The 11,950-nt window shown below is 32.0% G+C and overlaps 2 protein-coding genes across 2 annotated transcripts; one reads left to right on the plus strand and one right to left on the minus strand.

The window, feature by feature from the left end:
• The first annotated feature begins 493 nt into the window (after positions 1-493).
• LOC142240121 (pupal cuticle protein Edg-78E-like) lies at positions 494-1,484 on the plus strand. Its single transcript, XM_075311833.1, has 3 exons — positions 494-506; positions 943-1,326; positions 1,402-1,484. The coding sequence occupies exons 1-3, from the start codon at positions 494-496 to the stop codon at positions 1,482-1,484; spliced, it is 480 nt and encodes a 159-aa protein (XP_075167948.1).
• Positions 1,485-6,176: 4,692 nt separating this feature from the next.
• On the minus strand, positions 6,177-6,733 carry LOC142240123 (uncharacterized). The gene is made up of 2 exons (XM_075311834.1): positions 6,325-6,733; positions 6,177-6,250 (listed from the first exon to the last, which is right to left on the minus strand). Exons 1-2 carry the CDS (start codon positions 6,731-6,733, stop codon positions 6,177-6,179), a joined length of 483 nt encoding a protein of 160 aa, XP_075167949.1.
• Positions 6,734-11,950: the final 5,217 nt, after the last annotated feature.

An 11,950-nucleotide genomic window follows, 5' to 3' on the forward strand; every position in this document is an offset into this window, starting at 1 on the left:
GTTCATACTAATAAAGAACATCTCGAGAAGCAATTAGAATGTTATTCCTTGGTGTCGTATTACGATCATATCACAAACATTTGAATTGACCTTTCGACGCTTTATGTTCAATGGCGTTTGTGTTCTGTTCTGTTATGGTGCCAACAAACCCAAGTTCAACCCCTGGTCGGAGCGAAAAAGTTTTTCAAATTGTAATAATTAAATAATAGGGAAATAATAGTATAATAAAACATATGAATGAAAAGTGAAATTGATTGAAATTTTTTTTCGCTTTTAATTTTCTTCATTTAAATTAACTTCCAGGGCACAACTTCTAAAGCAATGCAAAGGATCCAAAAAGGGAGTACTCCATCCTATGACAAGCCCATGTAAAATTCATTGGAGATGATCTGAGTTTGCACTACTTCCGGATCACAGATTGGGGATCCAAACTAATTTTTTGGAAGCTCTTTTTTTGCTGGGATGCATTGTTATTTAGCTTTATCACCATAACATGAACAATTGTGGTGAGTTAACCGTATTTAAGAAAATATTAACAACTATCTAATTTTCAATTTACTATAACTAGAAATAAACGGAAATTAAAAACAATTTTGACTGTTTAGGAATATTAGATTTTAAAATCAGGAAACGCAAATTTGTAGATATTTTGCAATTGTGATAAAATTAAATAAAATATAATTGCAAATATAGTTTATCTTTTTGATTGTTCAGTGCAGTCGACAGGAAAATGGAACTATAAATTGACTCCAAAATTTTGAATATGATACAGTAACACTAAGCGATCTTTCAGTAGTATACCATCTAACTTTCTTTTGAAATCACAATGGTAATGTAAATGTTCTTAAAATTCATAAATCTAAATTTTAAACAAAAGACTTTTTTAGAAAATTTGCATATCCATATGTGTCCTTGCCTTCGTGTGCACTCTTGGTACCTTAGCTGCTGATGAAAATAAGGAAAAACTTACTCGCAGCCAATATCGCCCTGATCCTTATTATGATGGCCGTTATTATAATAACCGTGATAAATATAATCAACGCTACTACAATGAGAATTTACTAAAACAATACAGATCGGATATTTTGGGTAAAGATTCACGTATAATAGAACAAAAATTGGAACCTGCCATAGATGGCAATTTCGCTTATGAATTTGATACGGAAAATGGTATTCACATGGATGCTCATGGTACAAATATCAAAGATGGTTCCCACGATGAAGGTCAAAAGATTGATGGTTCCTTCGCTTTTGTTACTCCCGAAGGTCTTCGTGTTGGTGTTCATTATACCTCAGATGAAAATGGCTATCGTCCTGTATATACTTGTAAGTGAAATGAAATCTTGTTGTGTTTTTTCTCAAGTAAAATTTTAAAATATTTGAAAATGTGTTTGTTTTCAGTTGATGGCATCGATTCTGTTAGATATTCTAAACCATCACCAGCTGCTGATGTTACTGTCACTAAGGCCAATGAGGGAAATTGAATATGTTATAGATCCTGAATGCCGTACGCTAATTTCTTTTCCATAATCACTTTAATACCTAAAAATTTTTGTAATTAATAAAAAAATTGAAAATAAAATATAATAAATATGAATTGAATTAAATCAAAAACAATCAAATATTTAGTACTTTGTTAGAATTTCTTTGGAGAGTGTAAACGGAAATTTAGGAATGTTTTTTCTGTAATAGATTTTGGTTGACCAAATTATTTCTCTCTCTCTCTCTAAGTGTGTCCCTAAATGCCACGAAAAGAGTCATGTAGAAGTTCGCCTTATTTGTTTTGGTTCCAATCATCAGTGTTTCCAGTATTGGAGATTTTTCCCCAAATTGGGGATATTTTTCGTGAATGGGGACAAATTTTGTGAGTTGGCGACTTGGGGATTTGGTGGGGAATTTCCATAAATTTGGGGATTTTTTTCGAGAAATCGGTTTAATCTTTTTTAATAAAATTTTATTTCTATATGAAATTTTGCCAAAATTATATTTCTATAGACAATTTTGTGAAAATTTTATTTATTTTGTCAAAATTTTATTTCTATAGAAAATGTTGTCACAATTTTATTTCTATAGAAAATGTTGTCACAATTTTATTTCTATAGAAAATGTTGTCACAATTTTATTTCTTTAGAAAATTTTGTCAAAATTTTATTTCTATTTAGCAAATTTTGTCAAAATTTTATTTCTATAGAAAATTTTGTCACAATTTTATTTCCATAGAAAATTTTGTCAAACTTCTAGTTTTATAGAAATTATTATCAAAATTTTATTTCTATAGAAAATTTTCTCAAAATTTTTGTTTTATATAGAAAATTTTTGTCAAAATTTTATTCCTATAGAAAATGTTGTAAAAATTTTATTTCTATAGAGAATTTTATAAAAATTTTATTTCATTTTATAATTTTGTAAAAATGTTATTTCTATAGAAAATTTTGTCAAAAATGTTTTTTCTATAGAAAATTTTGTCAAAATTTTATTTCTATAGAAAATTTTGTCACAATTTTATTTCTATAGAAAATTTTGTCAAAATTTTATTCCTATAGAAAATTTTGTTAACATTTTATTTCTAGAGAAAATATTGTCAAAATTTTATTTCTATATAGAAAATTTTGTCAAAATTTATGTGACGGGATTTTTCGAGAAATCGGTTTAATCTTTTTTAACAAAATTTTATTTCTATAGGAAGTTTTGCCAAAATTCTATTTCTATAGACAATTTTGTGAACATTTTATTTCTATAGAAAGTTTTGTCAAAATTGTATTTCTATAGAAAATTTTCTAAAAATTTTCTTTCTATAGAAAATTTTGTCAAACTTTTAGTTTTATAGAAATTTTTATTAAAATTTTTGTTTTATATAGAAAATTTTTGTCAAAATTTTATTCCTATAGAAAATTTTGTAAAAATTTTATTTCTATAGAGAATTTTGTAAAAATTTTATTTCTATAAAAAGTTTTGTCAAAATTTTATTTCTATAGAAAATTTCCTCAAAATTTTATTTCTATAGAAAATTTTGTCACAATTTTATTTCTAGAGAAAATATTGTCAAAATTTTATTTCTATATAGAAAATTTTGTCAAAATTTTATTTCTATAATTTTTTTTTTGTTTTAAAAAATTGTCAAAGATGTGATGGGGATTTTTCGAGAAATCGGTTTAATCTTTTTTAACAAAATTTTATTTCTATAGGAAGTTTTGTCAAAATTTTATTTCTATAAAAAATTTTTTCAAAATTTTATGTCTATAGAAAATTTTGTCAAAATTTTATTTCTATAGAAAATTTTGTCACAATTTTATTTCTATAGAAATTTTTCTGAAAAAAAATTTTATATAGATAATTTTGTCAAAATTTTATTTCTATAGACAATTTTGCCAAAATTTTATTCCTATAGAAAATTTTGTTAAAGTTTTTTCTATAGAAAAGTTTGTCAAAATTTTATTTCTATATAGACAAATTTGCCAAAATTTTTTTACTACAGAAAGTTGTGTAAAATTTTATTTCTATAGAAAATTTTATTAAAATTTTATTTCTATAGAAAATTTTGTCAAAATTTGATTTCTATACAGATTTTTTTTTTTTTCAAAAAAAATTGTCAAAAATGTGATGGGTATTTTTGTGAGGAATTTAAATTTAAATTTTGGATTTTTGGGGACGGAAACATGCTAATTTGGGGACAAGAGCCAGAAAAATACTGACAACAATGCCAATCATTTAGGCTTATCCACTGAAACAATTTGACTGTTCTATGGTATAATCCTCGACATATTGAATATGCCAACATATTCATACATATACTAATGTTATCAATGATCATAAATTCAATCGGAGAATTATTAATTTAAAAATACAAAAACACATCATTGGTTCATGATATTCGTTACACAGAAAAAAAATCCGATGTTGAACTTATGCTGAATTAACTTATTTTTATAGCAAACAAAACATTTTATTTTAGTTTATTAAAAAAAAAGAAACTTTCCCCAACCTAATTAAATTTTCGTTATTCCAAGTATGTTTCAGTTTTTATATTAACTTTATCATTCCGTTTGTAACACATCGTAATATTGCTCCAAGACCCCATAAAGTATATGTATATATTCTGGGTCATGGTGAAATTCTGAGTTGATCTAGCCATGTACGTCCGTCCGTCTGTTGAAATCATACTTACTTTCGAACGAAATAAGCTATCGTTATTGATGTACGTCGGATGGTATTGCAAATGGGCCATATCGGACCACTTTTACGTGTAGCCCCCATATAAACCGACCCCCAGATTTGTCTGGCTGAGCCTGTTAGAGAAGCAAATTTCATCCGAAATCTGGTTGAAATTTGGTACGGTGGTGTATGGTCCTTAACAACATTCAAAAATAATTATATATAGCCCCCATATAAACCGATCCCCAGATATAGCTTGCGGAGCCCCTAAGAGAAGCCAATTTCATCCGATCCGTCTGGAATTTGGTACATGGTGTTAGTATATGGTCTCTAACAACCATGCAAAAATTGGTCCATATCGGTCCATAATTATATATAGCCCCCATATAAACCGATCCCCAGATTTGACTTGCGGATCCTCTAAGAGAAGCAAGTTTCATCCGATCCGTCTGAAATTTGGTACATAGTGTTAGTATGTAACAACCATGGAAAAATTGGTCGACATCGGTCTATAATTATATATAGCCCCCATATAAACCGATCTCCAGATTTAGCTTGCGAAACCCCTAAGAGAAGCCAATTTCATCCGATCCGTCTGGAATTTGGTACATGGTGAATTGCTTGGTGAATTGCTTCAGGTCTCTAACAACCATACAAAAATTGGTCCATATCGGTCCATAATTATATATAGCCCCCATATAAACCGATCTCCAGATTGGGCTTACAGAGCCTGTAAGAGAAGCAAATTTCATTTGATCTGGCTGAAATTTGGTACATGATGTTGGTATAGGGTCTCTAACAACCAATCAAAAATTGGACCAAATCGGTCCATAATTATATACAGCCCTCATATAAACCGATACCCAGATTTGACCTCCGGATCCTCTTGGAGGAGCAAATTTCACCCGATTCAGTTGAAGTTTTGTGTTTTGTGTAACTATATGAACACTAATAACCATGCAAAAATTTGTCCATATCGGTCCATAGTTATTTATAGCCCCCATATAAATTGATCTCTAGATTTGAACTCCGGAGCCTTTTTGGATAAGCAAAATTCATCCTATCCGGTTGAAACTTGATACGCGGTCTTTAACTACCATGCCAAAATTGGTACATATCGGTCAATAGTTATATATAGGCCTCAGATAAATCGATGTCCAATCACATCGGTCCACATCGGTTCATAATTGTATATAGCTCGCGTGTAAAGCGACCCCCACATTTCAATTCTGGCTCTTTAATTACCGCGCAAAAGTCCATATCGGTTCGTAATTATTTGTAGACTTACTTATATATACCTTTTGTGTCCAATATATACCACGTATGGACTAACTTACAATTTTGAAAACGATGTTAGGTTAGGTTAGGTGGCAGCCCGATGTATCAGGCTCACTTAGACTATTCAGTCCATTGTGATACCATATTGTTGCTCGATTCCATGTTAAGCTCAATGACAAGGGACCTCCTTTTTATAGCCGATTCCGAACGGCGTTCCACATTGCAGTGAAACCACTTAGAGAAGCTTTGAAACTCTCAGAAATGTCACCAGCATTACTGAGGTGGGATAATCCACCGCTGAAAAATTTTTGGTGTTCGTTCGAAGCAGGAATCGAACCCACGACCTTGTGTATGCAAGGCGGGCATGCTAACCTTTGCACCACGATGTTAAGTATTACCACAACCCAAGTAATTCGATTGTGGTTGACAGTCTTTCGTAGAAGTTTCTACGCAATCCATGGTGGAGAGTACATAAGATTCGGCCTGGCCGAACTTACGGCCGTATATACTTGTTAATTTTCTTTTTCAATATGGGAAATATAGATAAACTTGGATTTATAGTCTCAATTCATACACTTCTCGTTTTTATTTCGCTGAATAATTTCGTTTACATGAAAATCTACGTGCTTGATCCTAAAAAAAATTAATTCGCTAGATTTTTCAGTACTTTTTTTTATTTTTTATATGTATTAAATCGGAAATTGAATTTATTTCTGAGTATTGGAAAATATTGCTATTTAAAGCCCTTAATTTGATTTATTGACAGAGACATCAGCAGCTGGTGCAGCATTGGAATATCTAGCAGCTTCAACTCCATCAACTGAAAATAAGAAAATTGAAAATGACACCATTAGAATAATGAAATAAAACAAAATAGTTTTTTTTCTAACTTACAAGTATAAACAGGACGATATCCATTTTCATCCGATGTATAACGAACACTAACTCGAAGACCTTCAGGAGTAACGAAAGCAAAAGAGCCATCTATCTTTTGACCTTCCTCATCAGAGCCAACTTTGATATTTGCACCATGGGCATCCATATGAATACCATTTTCAGAATCAAATTCATAAGCAAAGTTGCCATCAATAGCTGGTTCCAATTTTTGTTCTACTATACGAGAATCTTTACCCAAAATATCCGACCTGTATTGCTTGAACAAATTATCCTGATAATAACGTTGATTGTTATAGTCACGATTTTTATAATAACGACCATCATATTGATCGGGACGATATTGGCCACGATTAACTTGTTCTTTATTATCCTCAGCAGCGAAAACGCTTAGGGAATACACTGCCATAACGGCTACCAGGAAAATGAGGGATTTCTGTTAAATAAAATTAGTTAGATTGGATTTTTCTGCTTTGCAAAATGCAACTTCACCATTTTTTATTTTCGTAGAATTCTGAAGTAGATTATATTCAAAGTTTATTTCATATAAAACTATAGTTATTTCATCAACTGCATGCTTTATTTATAGTTGACAGAAACATTTTTTCCTGAATATAAAACCGTAATTTTGTCCACCAAAAATATATTTCAATTCATTATGTCATAATTTGTGCATTTCCCCAAATATGTCTTTATTTCAATTGAAGCTAATCTTTGGTGTTGGCTTGTGTGTATATATGCTATAATTTCCGTTCTTTTATGATTTGAAATGTTTAACTTATTCAATAGTCTTCATGATTTTCTTAAATGGAATATTCGTTTATAGAAATAAGTAAAGTAAACAAAAGCAGTGTCCGGATTTATGAAAAAATTTTTGGCGCATTACTTTATGTTTTTTTTGCTGACATAGTTGATCTCCAACTGCATTGTTGGGACACTAACTTAGAAAAATTAGCAATTCGTAAATGATTTTTTTTAAGAAAAATAAAATATTTGTGAAAATTTAGGGTTTTTCAAAAACTGTTATCGTAGACTGTAAGTGATAGAATTTTGAACTATTTTTTTATTTTTTTTTTTCGAAATTCTCCATAAGAATGTTGACCCAAAACTGTTATTAACCATATTTATTATTTAAAAAAAAAAGGAACTCTTGGAATTCGGAGGGGCCGAATTTTTCTCGGCCGAACCGATATGAACTTTTGTGCGGCAATTATAGAGCCAGAATTGGAATATGCACTGAAAAAAATATTGTCGTGAGGCCAAAGATTTCATGTCCTCAAAATACGAATGCAAATTTTGCTTAGCATAGAAGATGAATTTTTCCAATATAAAGTTTTTTTCCTTGTCCAAAAGTCGATAAACTTTTCAATGAAGTCGTATTGTCCTAATAATTAAGTGATTTTACTTAAAAATAGGTATCATAACATGAAAGAAAAATTTTTTGGGGTAAGGTCTACTTGACTTTATCAATTCAGAAAAATTCTTTAAAATTAATGAACTTGTCTTTAAATTTGTGTATTTTACTTGCAATTTCTACTGGAAGTAGAGCCTGAATTTTAAAATAATGTTGTCGTTAACTCGTTATTAAAGGACTGAAAAAAAATCTAAAAAAAAAACGAAAAATCAAAATTTGCTTCCTAGAAGCAAGTACACAAAACCCAAATTTAAAGGAGAATTGTGCCTTAAAATGGCGCATGCTTTTTTGTCAGTGTGGGGGTCGCTTTATACGGGGTGGGCTATATACAAGTATGAACACGAGTCTTCCAAAAATGGCCGATTTTTTACTGTAGATTGGTGGAATTCTTGATGTTTTGGAAGATTTTGCAAAATATTCCTCTCCAACTATGAAATGCTTCATAAATTTTCTACAGAAATAAAATTCTGACAAAATTTTCTATAGATATAAAATTTTGACAAATTTTTGTATAGAAATTATATTTTGGCAAAATTTTCTAAAGACATAAAATGTTGACAAAATTTTCTATAGAAATAAAATTTTGACAAAATTTTCTATAGAAATATAAAATTTTGACAAAATTTTCTATGGCAATATAATTTTGGTAAATTATTTTTGGCTCGAGTGGCAATGGTGAGTTTTTTGTGATTGGGGATCGGTTTATTGTGGGGCTATATATAATATAGATCGATACGGACCAATTTAGGCATGGTTGTTTTCGGCCATACACTAGCGACATGTACCAAATTTCAACCGGATAGGATGAATTTTGCTCCTTCAAGAGGCTCCGGAAGTCAAATCTGGGAATCGGTTTATATGGCGCTATATATAATTATGAACCGATATGGACCAATTTTTGCATGGTTGTTAGAGACCATATACTTACACCACGTACTAAGTTTAAACCGGGTCGGATGAATTTTGCTCCTCCAAGTGGCTCCAGAGGTCAAATCTGGGGATCGATTCATATAAGGGCTGTATATAATTATGAACCGATATGGACCAATTCTGGCATGGTTGCTGGAGACCATATACTTACACCACGTACCAAATCTCAACCGGATCGGATGAAATTTGCTTCTCTTAGAGGCTTCGCAAGCCAAATTTGGGGATATGTTTATATGGGGGCTATATATATTTATGAACCGATGTGGACCCATTTTTTCATGGTTCTTAGAGACTATATACCAACACCATGTTCCAAATTTCAGCCCGATCGGATAAAATTTGCTTCTCTTAGATCTGGGGATCGGTTTATATGGGGGCTATATATAATTATTGACCGATGTGGACCAATTTTTACATGGTTGTTCGAGGCAATATACCAACATCATGTACCAAATTTCAGCCGGATCGGATGAAATTTGTTTCTCTTTGAGGCTCCGCAAGCCAAATCTGGGAATCGGTTTATATGGGGGCTATATATAATCATGGACCGATGTGGACTAATTTTTGCATGATTGTCAGAGACCAGCCAGATCGGCTTTGAGGCTCCGCAAGCCAAATCTGGGGATCGGTTTATATGGAGGCTATATATAATCATGGACCGATGTGGACTAATTTTTGCATGATTGTTAGAGACCATATACCAACACGATGTACCAAATTTCAGCAAGATCGGATGAAATAGGCTTCTCTTAGAGGCTCCGCAAGCCAAATCTGGGGGTGTCCGTTTATACGGGGGCTATACGTAGTGAACCGATATGGTCCATTTCCAATACCATCCGACCTACGTCAATAACAACTAGGTTAGGTTAGGTTAGGGGGCAGCCCGATGTATCAGGCTCACTTAGACTATTCAGTCCATTGTGATACCACATTGGTGAACTTCTCTCTTATCACTTATCGAGTGCTGCCCGATTCCATGTTAAGCTCAATGACAAGGGACCTCCTTTTTATAGCAGAGTCCGAACGGCGTTCTACCTTGCAGTGAACCCACTTAGAGAAGCTTTGAAACCCTCAGAAATGTCACCAGCATTACTGAGGTGTGATAAGCCACCGCTGAAAAACTTTTTGGTGTTCGGTCGAAGCAGGAATCGAACCCACGACCTTGTGTATGCAAGGCGGACATGCTAACCATTGCACCACGGTGGCTCCCCAATAACAACTACTTGTGCTAAGTTTCAAGTCGATAGCTTGTTTCGTTTGGAAGTTAACGTGATTTCAACATACGGACGGACGGACATGCTTAGATCGACTCAGAATGTCACCACGACCCAGAATATACTTTATGGGATCTTAGAGCAATATTTCGATGTGTTACAAACGGAATGACACAGTTAATATACCCCCATCCTATGGTGGAGGGTATAAAAATGCTAACCAAAATTCGCATTCATATTTTAGAGACATGAAATCTTTTGCGTCGCTACAATATCTTTTTCAGTGTATCACATGTTGTGGATATGATTCACGTTATCATATGAAATGCTTATTCTCTAGGCTACATCGCGCACATTGCATCTTTGATCTTCCATTACGAGATTGTGGCTTATGCTCACTTTATCCTCCATGATAGCCTCGTTAATTTTTTTATGATAGCTATCGAAGGATAAAAGAATCTGAACATTATCATTGCAGCGAAATTTTGCCTCTAAAGCCTGGGACGAATCAGAGAATTCCTTCCTTAAATTCTATAATTTTTTTTTTTTTCAAATTGACTATAAAGCTAAAACGTAGTCAAAAATAGGAGGGATCTTTCAGAATTTTTTTAAGATGCTATAAAAAATTTTGCCATTTACTGAAAGTCGAGTCTGAATGGAGATGTTTAAATTATGAAAAAAAAAACTAGCTTCGACAGTATATAATTCATTTCCGTCATGACTCTCAAATAAAATCGCGTTTTTGAAAATTGCATAAATCACAATCCCAAGTAAAATGTATTGCAAATGTAAATTTATTTTGGCACGCCTAAAAATATGGGGTTTCTTATATAAAAAAAGTTTTATTTGTTTTAGAAAACTGCAGCGATATGATTGTGTGGATTAAAAAGCTTTTTTATTTAATACGCGCCTAAATGTATGCTAATAAATTCATACATAATTCATACCTAAGAAAAATTCGATTTCATTCCGTCAATAACACAGTGCATACGTACAATTGTAAAAAAATACAATTGTATAAGATTTAATCTTGAATTGTCTTGTATATATTCAAATACACAACCATCAATTTTAGATAAAAAAATTTCTACAATCATGGTCTTGCTTAATTTCTTTTGGTAAATTTATTTCTCACTGGTATTTAAAGTATTTTAGGGCCTTAAATATGTGTACCGAATATGGTATGTATACAAACCATATTCGGCCGAACTAAAATTGATATATCGGTCTATGTTTTCTCCTCATTTCATTTGATGGAAATGGATATCTAGAGGTATTTTTGACCCAGAAATACTTGTGTCGAAGATAGTTTTTATGGTTTTATTTTACGGTAAACCTTTTTGCCGATTTCACTTCCTGATTAGATACAAATTAATGCGATATTTTTTATCATTTTTTTGCACTCTGACAAGAGATATTTAAGATTCCTCTAAAAATTCATAGAAAAATGGCTCTTAAAAATACAGAATCGGATGTAATCTCCATGTATGAAAACATTTTATTTATCTTCGGGAAACGTATCATTTGAACCGATTTTCTTGAGGTACTATGTTTCATCAAATCCACCAACAATTTTCTATTTTTTCAATCTTTTTTTACACACCACCATTGAATGGGGTAAAGGGGTATAATAAGTTTGTCATTCCGTTTGTAACACATCGAAATATCGATTTCCGACTATATAAAATATATATATTCTTGATTAGCGAGCAATTCTAAGACGATATAAGCATGTCCGTCTGTCTGTCTGTTGTAATCACGCTACAGTCTACAATAATGGAGCAATCGTCCCGAAATTTGACACAGAATCGTCTTTTGTCTGCACGCAAGCCAAGATGGACTATATCGGTCCAAGTTTTGATATAGCTCCCATATAAACCGCTCGCACGATTTGGGGTCATGGGCTTATAGAAACCGTAGTTTTTATCCAATTTGTCTGAAATTGGAAATCTAAAGATATTCTAGGACCATAAAGAAGTGTGCCGAAAATGGTGATTATCAGAATATGTTTTGATATATATCGGGCCAAGTTTTGATATAGCTTCCATATAAACCGCTCGCACGATTT

The sequence above is a fragment of the Haematobia irritans genome, chromosome 5, assembly GCF_050003625.1.
Source record: "Haematobia irritans isolate KBUSLIRL chromosome 5, ASM5000362v1, whole genome shotgun sequence".
Lineage (NCBI taxonomy): Eukaryota > Metazoa > Arthropoda > Insecta > Diptera > Muscidae > Haematobia > Haematobia irritans.

Excerpts from the sequence above, each read along its gene's own strand:
- LOC142240121 (XM_075311833.1), top strand. Across the intron at positions 1,327-1,401 it reads CTATCGTCCTGTATATACTT|TTGATGGCATCGATTCTGTT; the intron begins GTAAGTGAAATG and ends GTTTGTTTTCAG.
- LOC142240123 (XM_075311834.1), bottom strand. The coding sequence starts at position 6,733 with ATGGCAGTGTATTCCCTAAGCGTTTTCGCTGCTGAGGATAATAAAGAA. Across the intron at positions 6,251-6,324 it reads ATATCGTCCTGTTTATACTT|TTGATGGAGTTGAAGCTGCT; the intron begins GTAAGTTAGAAA and ends TCTTATTTTCAG.